Here is a 13,636-nt window from a genome sequence, read left to right as displayed (position 1 = left end):
GTCAGTGCCACATTTCCCTGGGTATTTATAGCTTGGCAGGCACTCGGCCCCCTGGTAAGTAGCGTGACACATATCTGGGGGGAATAAGGAGTCAAGAGCTTTCAGAGCAAAGTTCTTTGAGACTCCAGTGCCCAGCCAGGCCCAGGGCCGATAGGGTAGAGATGGACGGGGGCCCTGCCCTACCTGAGGTGCTAGTCCTTCTTCGGCCAGAGCTGGAGGATAGGCTTTGCGGCTCAGAGTCCGCCCCCCTGAGAGGCTCAGGCAAGGTCTGGCCTCAGCCTGAGCTTCTGGGGGTGACGACCAGTGCCTCCGTCTCCCTCGCAGGGAAGGGGCAGGAGGAGGGGGCATCTCCTGTGTGGGTGGGTCAGGGCTACTGCTGAGATGCCCAGCTCTCTGCTCTCCTTGTACCCAACCCCGTGGCCCCCCAAGCCCCTCCACCTCTCAGAGTCCCCAGCCCAGACCCAGCACTTTGGCCCACACTGGGAGGTTGGGACCAGCCCCAGTGGGATAGTGGGAGCGCCTTCAAGTTCGGAGCGGGGTTAAGAGAGGCCTCTTGGGTCCCCACCCTGGAGCTAAGGTGCCACAGGTAGGAACATCCTGTCCAAGAGCACCACCTGCTGGTGAGCAGGAACCCAGGTGGAGGTGCGGAGCCAGAGCGAAGGGACACTGGGGAAGGACAGGCAGGGCCCATCGGAATAATAATCGTCAGTCACCATGCACAGAGAGCCTTCTATGTGCTTACACACAGCATCTCACCTGATGCTCCTGACCATGCTCTGAGGTAGGTGCCATTACGCCAATTTTACAGATGGAGAAACTGAATCTCAGAGAGCATTTGTGACTTCTCTAGGGTCACGCAAAAACTTGAAGCCATGTCTATCCGACCCCTGGCCCCCTCAAGCCAGGTCCTGTGATGGGCTCACCTTGCCATCCTCAGGCTCTGAGAAAGTGTCGGTCTCCTCCTCCGTTGGCATCTCCAGGTCGGACTCCTCGGAGGCGATGGGCACGTGAATGGTCAGGTAGGGGTTGTTGATGAAGTTGAGGTGGTCCAGCTCGATGCTGGGGGGAGAGCCGTCAACCAGGCCCACGTGGTTCAGGATGTGATTGTCCTTCTTCAGGTCCTTGTCGCCCTCATCGGGCGGCGGCTCCTTCTTCTCGTCCTCTGGGGCGCTCTCCCCGGCCTCCTCGGGCTCCCCAAGGCTGAGCATAATTTCCCTGGGGCTCAGGATCTTGCCGTGCAGCAGTCCCAGGAGAAAGGCTTTGGCAAAGCCAATGCCCCACTTGATGCGCCCAATGGCGATCTGCAGGTTGTTCATCTCGCCATCCTCATCTGAGGTGGCCAGGCTGTCGGCACTGAAGGAGCTCAACAGCAGGGCCAAGAAGAGGTTCAGGACCTGGGGAAGAGGGGTTGGGAGGAACCTCAGCTCAGCCTCGGGGGCCCCCCCAAGGGTGCCACCTTCAGCCAGCACCAGGGGCCTCAGGTCTCCAGATCAGACCTACCACAGGTGGGGCATTTGAAAGGATATCACCTACTGGGATCCTCACAACTGCTCAGGGAGGTGAGGAGTGTTACTATCACCCCCACTTTGCAGAAAAAGAAGTAGAGCCTTAGGCACATGATAGGAGCCTGCAAGACCATGGCAGAGGCAGGGTTTGGGGAGGCCCACTGGGTGACAGGGGCTCTTTCCAGGACTCTGTCTTCCACCTCCACTGTTGGGGAAGGCAGAACAAAGAACAGGGCTCTCGTCTTTGAGTTCCCAGGACTTATTGGGACCCTGAATCAGCTGAGCCTTCTTTTCCTGTCTGTTAATAGAGCCTGTGCTCCCCGGTGCTCAGATGCATGTACCCCATTGCTCTGGGAAGGGCATACCCTACTGCTATTCACCCCCTGTTCTCTCCCCGGGATTCCCTGCTCCACCTGGTTTTCTTCCCATTTCCCTACTGAAAGACTTAGGAGGTTACTGGTCTACCCCTCCAGTCTCCAGCCTTATTTTCCAGAGGCAGATGTTTGCTGAGCCTCTCCCATTGTGGTGTCAGGGAGCTCCAACCTAGTAGAGACAGACGTTGGATCAGATACAATGCAGTGGGTTTGCATGGCAGTAGACACTGGGGTGCACATGCTGCTTGGCCTTGAACCCCAGTTTACTAGCGATGTGTCCTGAGGCAAATCATATCGCTGCTCTGTGCCTCCGTTTCCTCATGGGTATTAGTGGGGATGATTCCAGTACCCACCTCCTTGCATTGTTGTGAGGATTAAAAGATCAATATAAGTAGAGCACACAGTAGGCACTCAAAACATGTTGGTTGTTACATGTGCAAGGACAGAAGGTACAAGGTACAGGAAAGAGTACGATTAACTCTGAGGCCAGCTCAGCATTTTATTAATAAGGAAACTGAGTCCCAGCGAGGTAGAGGGACGTGCCCTATGACATCCAGCACAATCAGGACTAGAATCCAGGTGTCCAGTCATTGCATAACTTTAGAGGATATCATTCATTTAGACTACAATGTGAATGGCAGCCCCAGAGGTTGTACAGTACGGTGGCTGTACCTTCTACCAGGGAACGAGGAGGAAGGTGAAGCCCAGCTGGGGTGGGGGGTCCTGGCACCTGTCAGCCAGAGGCAGGGCCAGGTCTTACTCTGGGGACCTTGGAACAGGGCTGGGTGTGTGAGTGGACATGAAGGAGTAGGGGAGCCTATATGTGTCCACCTTTGACCAACTTCTCTATGTGCCTCTCGCAGCCTGGCTTCTACCGGGGGCCCTCCAAGGTCTTTTTACCATCGCCTTACCTACCATGTTAGCATAATGTCTTTAAAGTGTGTGTGTATCTATATATACACACTGGGGGAGAAGGTGCTGGGGGGATTCCTCCCCATCTCTCTGCCCCCTAGCTGCTTTTCTGCCTTTGCCCCCAACCAATATTTATTGGTCTTTCTTTCCCTTTGTCGGGGGGTGGCGGGGGGGAGAGGCATCCAGTTGCCAGAAACACATCTGAGATGGGAATTAACTGCTCTCTGGGTCAGCAGGGTTTGCACACGGCTCCTGCCTGGGACAGAAATAGCTGTCTCAGGCAAGGCGTAGGGAGGAGGCCTGGAGGGAAGGGGGATGGACATCATGTTCCCCCAGGGGCTCTGAGGGGTGGGTTACCTACGCCCTTGTCATTTCCTCTTCTTCATCGTAACCCAGGGGAAGTGCCCAAGTGCCACATGCAGGGGACATGGGGCCCCACACTCCTTGGCAGGATGCCTCAGTGCCCTCTGGCAGACACCAGCTTCCGTGAGGCCTGGGCTGGGGGGGCAGTGGGCGGGGACAGCGCCCAAGGACCTGCCAGTGCTGCCTCCCCGGGCTGCTCCAGTCCTTCTGAGCAAAGCAAGAGAGCAGAGCGGCAGAGTGGGCTGGGAAGGAGTAGCAGCGGTGTGTGTGTGTATGCGTGCGTGTGTGTGTGCACACACGTGTGCATGCATGTGTGGGGAGTGACACACATGTGTGACAGGCACACAGAGGCAGTGGAGGGGTTCCAGACTCTGGAGCCAGACTGCTTGGGTTCCAATCCTGTGCAGGTTACTAGCTTCCTGCCCTGAGCCTTGGCTTCCTCATCTACAAACCAGAGAAGAAACAGCACGTCGCTGTCAGGCGGTGGTGAGCATCGGGAGATGGATACACAGAAAGCTCTCAGAATGCTGGACAAATGCACAGAGAGGTCAACTGTCGCCGTTGTTACTGCCCCTGTTGACACCGTCATTCTCACCCCCGGCTATTACTGATGCGGTTACTGGCGTGACGCAGACCCAGGTTCTAGTCCGGGCTCAGTCTCACCCTCGCTGTGTGGTTTAGGGCAGGGGCTCCTCGGAGCACGGCGCGGACCTGACCTCCCTCCCAGGGTTGGGAGAGCATTAGGGATAACGCATGTAAAGCCCTTTGCGCAGGGACGGGCGCAGGGCAGGAGCCCAGTCCTTGCGGAGGGTGGGGTGACGCCTAAGGTGAGGACCTGAACCGTCACTTTCCACCCCACCCCCTGGCCCCGGCCTTGTAGACCAAGTGCTTTGCTGAGTGCTCAGACCACACGCTGAAGGGGGTCACCACCATTACCCTCCCCATTTTCCTCATGAGAAAAATTAAGGCCAGAGAGAGGTTAAATAACGTCTCAAGTTTTCCCGGTCAGTAAGTGGCAAAACAGGGGCTTGCAATGCTTTTGAATTTACACACGTACAGACGGAAACCCAACAGATCTTTATAGTCATGCTGGGCCCTTAAACTTACCTTCTACTCAGAGCTACCTACCCACCCCAATCCCACCCCAAAGTTCTGCTGGGGCATCTTCTCTCTCTCTCCCCAGGCCCCAGGCCCTCTCCCAGGGACAGCCAGCTGGGGTTCTCCTGCCTAGCTGTCCCTGGGGGCTCAGGACCTCATCCCAGGGTCTCTTCCTCAGTGGAGGTGACACCCCTCCCCTCCAGCCGACTCCTACCCCCAGCCAGAGCTCAGCGATATCTGAGAAGCGCTGACCCAGCAGCCTAAGGATTCCACCGGCCTTTGTGGAACGTGGGGACGTGCGTCTTCCCAGCACCGCCCCCCCCCCCCGCCGTTGCTCAGGGCAGCATCGGCCACGGCAGGGGGCAGCCGGGCACAGGGCTCCTGGCAGAAGTGTCACCCACCCTGAGCAGGGCAGGAGTTGTGGGCGTCAGGATGTGGAGACACGCCACCCCAGGCCCCAGCCACAGAAATGCTGGTCAGCATGATGGCGGCCTGCACCCCTGCTCCTCATGGGCCCCCCTGCAGCTCCTCCCCTGCACCAGCCCCACAGGGAAGCCCTGAGCCACAGAAGGTGGTAGGATGAAAGCAGTTTATGCCATCTCTCCTCTCCCGGGGCCCAATTCCAGGAACGGAGGAGGGTGAGAGGGTGAGAGAGAGACAGGAGGCTGGGGAGTTCTGATGCCAACCCCGCGTGCCGCCTTCCCGCACCCAGCTGACCACAGAGCAGTCGCTTGTTCAAGGTCACACAGAGCTGGGCCTGGAACGTGGGTCTGTCTGACTCCAGTTATCATGTTACTTTACCCCAAACACTAGGTTTCAACGGTACTACTCACAGCGTCATCTCTGGACCAGCGACAGCTGCGTTGGTTAGAAATGCAGAGTCCCAGGCCCTGGCCCCCAAGCTGCTGAATCAGACTCTGCGGACGTGGGGCCAGGAATCTATCTGGGTTTTAAGAAACTCCCAGGTGCTTCTTAAGCAGGTTAAAATTGGAGAGCCCCTGGGTTAAACCATATAAAATTGCCCTTTTGGGTGGGGGAAGTAGAATACGTTACAGTATCAGTGATTTCATCCAGTTTAACCACATGCAGCAAAGGCCCTTGAAGGACAGCCCAATTTAAAGGACATAACTGAATGCACATGTTTCGGACGCTTGGGTTTCCTGGCGGTGGGGGCGGGGGGAGCCACCCAGCCGGCCTAACTCACCACTAGGTTGCCGATGACCATGACCATGAGGAAGACTGTGAGGCACATGGCCTGGCCGGCCACCTCCATGCAGTCCCACATGGTCTCGATCCACTCCCCACACAGGATGCGGAAGACGATGAGGAAGGAGTGGAAGAAGTCGTGCATGTGCCAACGGGGCAGGCTGCAGTCGGCCGCGATCTTGCACACGCACTCCTTGTAGCTCTTGCCAAACAGCTGCATGCCCACGACGGCGAAGATGAACACGATGATGGCCAGCACCAGCGTCAGGTTGCCCAGAGCGCCCACCGAGTTGCCGATGATCTTGATGAGCATGTTCAGCGTTGGCCACGACTTGGCCAGCTTGAAGACCCGCAGCTGCGGGGCAGGGGGAGGGTAGGGGCCAAGCAGGGTCCAATGAGGTCCAGGCCCCCTTCCTCCAATGAGGCCCAGCCTCCCCCTCCCACCACCCGGTCCAACCCGAGGGAGCCCCATCCTTAGGAGAAGAACTCTCCAGAACAACTCAAATCCCCGCCCCATGAGTGATCTGAGGCCTCAGCCTTCCTCTCTGTTAAATGGGAATACTCCTATCTGACCACCTCATCCTCTTTCTGTGTTCAAAAGAAATAGAGTCCTTATATCTTAAAGATACAGACTGAAGTATTTTACAAGTGACATTATATGTTCAGGATTTGCTTTAACATGCTCCCCCCCCCCCATAAAAAGTAGGGGACAGATGGAATAAGAACTACAGAATGTTGATGGCTGTTGGAGTGGGTGATAGGTACACAGAGGTTCAGTATACTTTATATGTTTGTGGATGAATGACAGGTCCCATAATAAAGTTAAAAAAAAAAAAAAGTGTTCCTGGGCGCCTGGGTGGCTCAGTCGGTTAAGTGACTGCCTTCGGCTCAGGTCATGATCCTGGAGTCCCGGGATCGAGTCCCGCATCGGGCTCCCTGCTCGGCAGCGAGTCTGCTTCTCCCTCTGACCCTCCTCCCTCTCATGCTCTCTGTCTCTCATTGTCTCTCTCGCAAATAAATAAAGTCTTAAAAAAAAAAAAAAAAAGTGTTCCTATGGGGTGGTGGAAAGGATACTAAACCGGACTCCTGATTCCACTACTAATGAGCTTCCTGAGCCCCAGCCTTCAGGTCTGCAATATGGTGCCTTCTCCACTTTCACCCAAGGTCACTAAGGAGTCAAGCCCAAATGTCAGCTCCCAGGGCTCTCATTTTGGCCCCCGGCTGCCCTATGTGATAAGGGAGGGGGCTCTCTTCCTCCCCAATTCCAGTAAGGAAGGTTCTGAGTGGTGGAGTGGCATGCACAAGTGCCTTCCTGGCGATCTCTACCCCAACCTTCCTGTGTACCCCCACCCCGCCCCTCCTCAACCTGGCCCCTGGGCCTCACGCACCAGTCGGAAGGAGCGGAGCACGGACAGCCCTTGCACGTTGGCCAGGCCCAGTTCCACCAGGCTGAGGGTGACGATGATACTGTCGAAGATGTTCCAGCCCTGCTGGAAGTACTCGTAGGGGTCCATGGCGATGAGCTTCAGTACCATCTCTGCTGTGAAGATGCCGGTGAAGACCTGCAGGGTGGGGGGCGCCCCACATCGCAGAGCCTCAGGGAGCACAGGGCCTTGAGGGTCGCCCCCCCCAACTCCCACCTCCTGGCAGAGCCCTGAGCGGGGTCAGGCGGTGGTACCCGTGGCCCACATGTGTGCGTGCGTGAGTGGAATGGCCCTGCCCCAGGGCACAGTGGGTACCACCCTGAGGGAGGCCTGAACCCATCCGCTTCTGGCCTTGTGCCCATGGGCCAGTCGTTCACTTCTTGGGGGCCTCCCCCCAGTCATAATATTTAGCACTCATACAGCCCTTTGCGGTTCACGTGATGACCTCACTGGAATGCCAATTTCTACGTAGTTGGGAGTGATGGTCACTTGTCCCAGAGATGAGACCGTTGAGACTCTGAGAGTAAGCGGCAAGTGCTTGCTCACGCCACCCATATGGGAATGAGTCAGACCTCAAACCCAGGTCTTGGGGTGCTTAATTCAGTCTTCCTGTCTCTACACCCTACCCTCTCTACCCTGATTGGCAGAACTCAGCAAACCTTGGTGGACTCAGAAGTCTAGGGTAGGGGCCAAAAGGGGGCAAGATCAGGGATCCAGGAGAAGGCCAGAGCTGCCCTCCACAAACCGGGCACAGGGGTGTAAGGGCTTCCTAGCCTCTGAAAGCTCCCTGGGCACAGCCCCCCTCCTGCCGGGCACCAGCTGCCCTGGTCCACAGCTTGCCCGGGCACATGCTGAACCCCACCCAGGAGTTGTCCCTGGCCATAGCAGGTGCCCAGACGGCAGCAGAGTGCGGGCAGGGGTGGGTAGGCGGTGGGCAGGTGGCAGGCTGGGCCCATCACGCACAGCCCGGCAGCTGCACTGTGAGTCCAGAGCACACGCTTGTCCCTCCAGCCCAGCCTGGCATGGCTGCCTTAGACATCTCCATGGGATAGAAGTGCCTGCCTCACAGGCTGGGAGTCCAGGGTCTGATGCCCACACCACCCATATCGTCCTCATCCTGCCGCAGGCCCCCAAATCTTATTCTCCTTGGGCTCTCCTCACCCTCAGGGTGGTGGGGGGAGCATCTGGCCCATTTGCCATCTGGAAACATTTCTAAGGGAATGGGGAAGGGCAGGGCAGGGCTGGAGGATGAGGCGGCTTTTTCCCTTTGTCAGGCTCCGCGGGGCTGGAAACGAGGTGATAATGCTCCTAATGGGCAGGGATAAGCAGGCGGATCAGTGCATGTCAACAATAGCTGGGCAGGAAAGGCCGCCGCCCAGAGCTGGCCTGGCCACGCTCGAGAAATGGTAGTGGGCAGGGCGCTGGGGTTGGGGGACTATGCCCAGGGGGCCTCTTGGGCCTGGGTGCCCAGGGCTATATGCCCCCACTTTCAGGTCCCTTGGTCCCTCTTAGGCCCACATCAACCTCTGAAAGTGGAGACCTGTCACCCAAGCCCCCACTCCCCCAACTCTGCCTCCAGGGCATGGCCTGGACCCCAGACCCCCTGAGTCCTAATTTTAAAATGTCTAGCACCTCATTCCCATTCTCTCTGCCTCCAAATACCCTAAAACCCAAATTCCACATCCCATGGGTCACCCCATGTACCTCCCGTGTATCTCAACTCCTGCCCCCCATATACTGGGAGAGAATAAGCCCAGCTTGTCCCCATATGCCCCCCAATAGTGCCCCGTATTTCCGCACAGCCCAGATGGCCCCATAGGGCCCTGTGGCCCTTCTCTCTCCTGTCCTGCCTGGGAGTGACACCTCTTCCTGTCCCCTCCCTACCAGGTTGCCCACGGTGAGCACGTTGTCAAAGTGCTCTGTCATGGGGTAATGCTCCATGGCCATGAAGAGGGTGTTGAGCACAATGCAGATGGTAATGCCCAAGTCCACGAAGGGGTCCATGACAATCAGGTGGATGATGCTCTTGAACTTCATCCACGGGGTGCAGCAGTTCCATATGAGCACTTTGTGGGCACACTTGTACCACCACGGTGGGCACTTCTGGTGGGCCTCTTCCAGCTCTGGGAGTAGGGTAGAAACACACCTGCTGAGGACCCCCACCGCCACCCCAAGTGTCCTCCATCCCTGACCCAGATCTTAGGTCCCACCTTCCAGGCCTGCCCCTTGAGCTCCACATCTCAAACCCATCCCCTCAGCCAAGCCTACTTCAAGCCCCGCTCTGGGGGGTGGGGGTGTCACCCTCAAGACCTGCCCCCAGAGACCCCGCCCACATGCCCCAACCCACCCCAGTGTCCCGCCCCCAAAGCCCCGCCTATTAATGCTCCCACCCTCAAACCCCCACCCCCTCAGCCAGCCCTACCTGTAATCCCTTCTCTTAATGCCCCACCTCAGGCTGGGCCTTCTTGGCACACCTCACAAAGCCCGCCCTTCAGTGACTCCCACCCTCTGCCTGTGGCCCCCGGGGCGGTGATCCTGGCTCGGGAGACCCCTGATCTCTGGCTGGGCCCGAGGGTCTGCAGGGAGAGGTGGGAGGCCACCGCAGAGGGTTGGGCCCCATTCCACTTGCTGCTGGCCATTGCCATTCAGAGCAGACCAAGGATCCCCCTGAGGCCTTTCCCTCCCATTGCCAGCAAAGGTGACCCCTCCACACTGTCCCCAGCCTGTCTGTCCTTTCCCATCAGAGGGGCTTTCTGGAAACATCGCCTATTCTTGCCACCCCAGCTCTAGAGTCCTGGGGTTCTGTCAGGCCCATGGATAAAGCTGCCCTTCCTGCTGGCCTGTGGGAGTCCGCAGCCTCAGCGTGATCTTATTTCATTACCACCAGAAATTTATGAGACAAGTGCTATCAGTGACCCCCCATTTCATAGATGAGGAGAGAGTCAGGGGCCGTCCCATGGAGATCTGGTTTCGAGTGCAGGATTGGGACACCCCAGGAAATTAGCTAATTGGACCTCGCAAAGGCTGCAGATTCTAGTCTGATAGTAACAGCCCCACCCCCAAGCTGGTGACCCCCAAGTCACTGCAGGTGATTCAAACAGTGTCTGACACCCAAAACTTCTCACAGCAGTCCCAGCCAGGGCAGCGTTGAGTGACCTCCTCAGCCAGTGACACCAAGTACCCCCTGTGGCATTCTCTGGCAGGGCACAGACCCCTGGATGCCTGTCATATGAGGTGGGATGAGAAGGTGTCCTCCAGAGGTCTCCAAAGTCCTCTAGGCCCTCCCAGTCCTTCCTGGCACAAGGAAGGGGAGGGGGACCTGAGAAGGGGACCAGATCTCTTCCATGTCAGATTTCCTTCTTCCTTTGCTTCCTCCTCCCCTTCTCCTCCCTCCTCCTATTTCCCTCCCTCCCCGCTTTCCTCTCATCCATCCACACACCCATGTCTCTTCCCATTCACTGATCTTTCAGCCCATCCATCCATCCATCCAGCCATCTGTGTTTGTGTCTATCCACCCTGTCCTTGTTACCTTATCCTGTTCTTTCCCTGGCACTTGTTGGGCAGTATGGGAATTTGAGGGAATCTGGGACTCTACCTGGGCAGAGTTTGACCTTTGACCTTTAACTTCTGTCCAGAAGACATTTGAGGAGCAGGATTTCCAGTTTCCAGAACACTGGGCCTTCCTGGTTAGTATGATCCTCCTGTCCTTCCCCATTGCCTTGGCAGCCCCCGAGGTCCTCCCCCGGAAGCCCCCAGTTCCCATAGCAGCCTGGCCTTGCAGCCAGAACTGGGCCGGGCTAAGCCAGGATTATATTTCTCACGGCCATTTCTTCGATACCTATATTAAGTTACTGTCCTTCCGAAGCTGGGCCCAGCCAGGCCCCACCTGCCCGCCCCCCGCCCAGGAGCCCGAGTGGCCTGATGGGCAGGACAAGCAGAGTAGGATGTCCAGAGGGGTGTCAAGCACTCACCTTCCATAGCGTCTGAGATAGCGCTGTCTGCACTGCAGCTCTGCCGGGGAGGCCCCTTCTCCCCCAGCGATGTGTCTAGGCTGCCGTTGCAGTCTTTGCCGTGGGCTGGGTCCCCATCTGCCTCCCCGCCTTCCAGAGCCTGGGCAGACTTGGCCTGTGGATCAGCAAGGATGGTGGGCACGGAGTCCATCTTGGAGCCCGGTGGACGGACTAATGGACTCTCAGAGCTTCTTTCCAAGTCCTGAGCCTGGTGCGGTTTGGGAGGCAACCTCGGGGGTGATGGGATTGACAGGGTAGGGACCAAAGTGACTGAAGACCTTCATCCCTGAAGACCCACAGCTCTCGGAAGCCTGGACTGACCCTACACTCCAGGAGGTGGTGAGGAAATGGGCGGCTTCACACCAGGGCCTCCCCAGGACCCACCTCTCCCTCAGCATGGGCCCATATCCCACCCAGAAAGAATCACAAGACCATAGATATTTGAGCTGGAAGGTCACTTCAGGTTTAACTACTCCAGATGCCTTGTTGTTTATAGGGACACTGAGGCACAGAGCTGCGGATTACTCTTTCTACTGCCTGGATGCCTCCCATCCCCGCAAAGCCCCCAGCCTGGGGCCTTGTGCTCACCCTGCCTTGCAGCCCCTACCCCATGCCTCTCCCTCACCCTCAGCCTGCCCGGGAGAACCCAGGCTGAGGGCCTCCTCTCCCTGAGTCCAGACCTTCCCCAGCTCCTCCTGCTGCTTTTTGAATTTCTCCAGCATCTGCTGAAACTCTTCTTCTTTCTCCTGATCCTCGGCCAGGGTGGCCTCATTCTGCTCTGCATACGCCATGGCCACTACCGCCAGGATCAGGTTAATGAGGTAGAAGGAGCCCAGGAAAATGATGACCACGAAGAAGATCATGTAGGTCTTGCCAGCAGCTCGAAGGGTCTGGGAGGAGGGGGAGAGGGAGAGGGAGAGGGAGCGTCCCATGGCCCCCTGCCTGCTTTCACCCACCACCCCTCTCCACACACCCACTGCCCAGATAGGTAGACAGGGAGGGTCGCTCACAGAGCCTGGCGATTTGAGGACCTTGAGGCAGGGGATAGCCATCCTTGGCAGGCTAAGCCACATTCTGGGGAGCTTCAAAATATACACTTGGGACCCAGACTTTCCTGGTCTCCTGGCTCAGAGAGCCCTAGGACCTGAGACAGACATCTTGAGATTAGAGAGCCAGGATAAAAAAAAAAAAAAGAAGTGGTGAGCACAGGCTTTGGGGTCAACTTGAATCCTACCGTTGCTACCGTGCCTGGCATCTAATAAGAGCTCAACAAATAATAGTTGCCATTGTTATTATTATCATTAATATCATCAGTGTTAGAAACATTACCAGGGACCAGAAGGCACTGAGGCTCCAGACGCAACCTGCCTACCATGCAAACGGTAGAAGCTAAATAATTGTGTAGGGGCAGGGTTGAATTTCTAAGCTACCCTCCTGGTTGCTGTGAGGCCTGGGGGGTCTGTACCAGGCCCAGATCTCAGCGCTTAAGGCGAAGGTGGCAAAGGAAGAGAAGGCTGTGGCCAGATGTGGGCAGGTCCCCAGTGTCAGAGGCCTCCGAGAAGCTGTCTGCAGGGGTGCTGACGGGGGTCTCAGGGAGGAGGGGGCCTTGTTACAGGTCGGGCCACGCCCTGAGGAGGCTGTGGGGCTGGGGCCAGGTGGTGGGGGGGCTTCGAGCAGGGCGGGGGCAGTCGTACCAGCTGGAAGAGGTTCTCCCAGTAGTCCTGGGTCATGAGGCGGAAGAGGGCCAGGAAGGCCCAGCTGAACGTGTCGTAGCTGGTGTAGCCGTAGTTGGGGTTCCGCCCAGCCTTGATACACTCGTAACCCTCGGGGCAGTGCCTGTGGATAAAACAGGCTGCTGGCTTTAGGGAGGAAGAGAACTCCAGCCGAGCAAAAGATGGGGGGAATCCCAAGAGGAAAAATCCTATAGTTCTGTCCATGTCCCCCAAACAGGGAAGGGTCCCATTCACATCCACGGGTTTTCCTTACCTTCCCCTCCACCCCACGTCCTTGTCCCTAGTCAGCTCCCGACTCCTGACACCCCTGGGACACCTCTTCCCAGCCCCCCGTATCACTCACCCAGCATCGCTGCTGTTCCCACAGAGCAGGGCGTCATTGGCACCCTCCAGGAAATAGAAGTTCCCTTTGGGAGTCAGAGGCCACAAAGGAGACGTGTCACCCACGTGCACACACTGTGGACACTCGCACTCACTGCACGCCTGGGGGCACATCTGTGTGCACCACATGCACCAAATGGAGGCTCTCTGGCTGCCCCTGTCCCTCCTTTAAGGTCTTTGGGTAGATGCCTTTCAGGGAGCCCAGCTGCAAGCCGTGTCAGCTCAGTGCCTCGGGTGTGTGGCTGGGCGGTCGGGACGCAGCAGGGGCACAGAGAGCCGGCCGGCCGGTGTGTGCACTTGCACGCAGCTACCGCACGTCTGTGTGGGACGCCCGACTGAGGGGTGAGCAGGTGGGGGGAGAGCTGGAATCCAGGGGCCAGGTTGAAGAAGGGGTACCTTTTCTTAATTAGCCAGAAGGCCTTGTATGGACTAACGGTGGCTGCGTGAAAACGTGTGGCTTGTGTGTGTGCCTGTGGAGTATGGGGTGTGACCAGGTGAGTCCATAGGTGGCGGGTGGTGGCCCTGCCAGGGTGCCAGGAGGTCATGTTATGGGGGAAAATAAGGGATGTGTCGGTTAGGGAATGGGGACGATGGGCCGCTGCTTTTCATAGGGAAAGCCGGAGGATTTTC

At 57.5% G+C, this 13,636-nt stretch overlaps 1 protein-coding gene across 1 annotated transcript in view; it reads right to left on the bottom strand.

The window, feature by feature from the left end:
• SCN4A (sodium voltage-gated channel alpha subunit 4) overlaps window positions 1–13,636 on the bottom strand; it is a 43,055-nt gene that overhangs the window by 10,692 nt on the left and 18,727 nt on the right. Inside the window, exons 8-15 of the mRNA XM_081804718.1 lie at window positions 12,969–13,032; window positions 12,587–12,728; window positions 11,573–11,782; window positions 10,854–11,007; window positions 8,767–9,005; window positions 6,847–7,020; window positions 5,457–5,813; window positions 924–1,394 (exon numbers count right to left, since the gene is read on the bottom strand). Coding sequence (XP_081660844.1) covers window positions 924–1,394; window positions 5,457–5,813; window positions 6,847–7,020; window positions 8,767–9,005; window positions 10,854–11,007; window positions 11,573–11,782; window positions 12,587–12,728; window positions 12,969–13,032 — 1,811 coding nt within the window. The remainder of the gene's footprint in view (window positions 1–923; window positions 1,395–5,456; window positions 5,814–6,846; window positions 7,021–8,766; window positions 9,006–10,853; window positions 11,008–11,572; window positions 11,783–12,586; window positions 12,729–12,968; window positions 13,033–13,636) is intronic.

Source organism: Leptonychotes weddellii, chromosome 15 (genome assembly GCF_054177405.1).
Source record: "Leptonychotes weddellii isolate Sample4059 chromosome 15, ASM5417740v2, whole genome shotgun sequence".
NCBI lineage: Eukaryota > Metazoa > Chordata > Mammalia > Carnivora > Phocidae > Leptonychotes > Leptonychotes weddellii.
The sequence above is the reverse complement of the archived record's forward strand: the minus strand, read 5'-3'. Positions and strand labels throughout refer to the sequence as shown.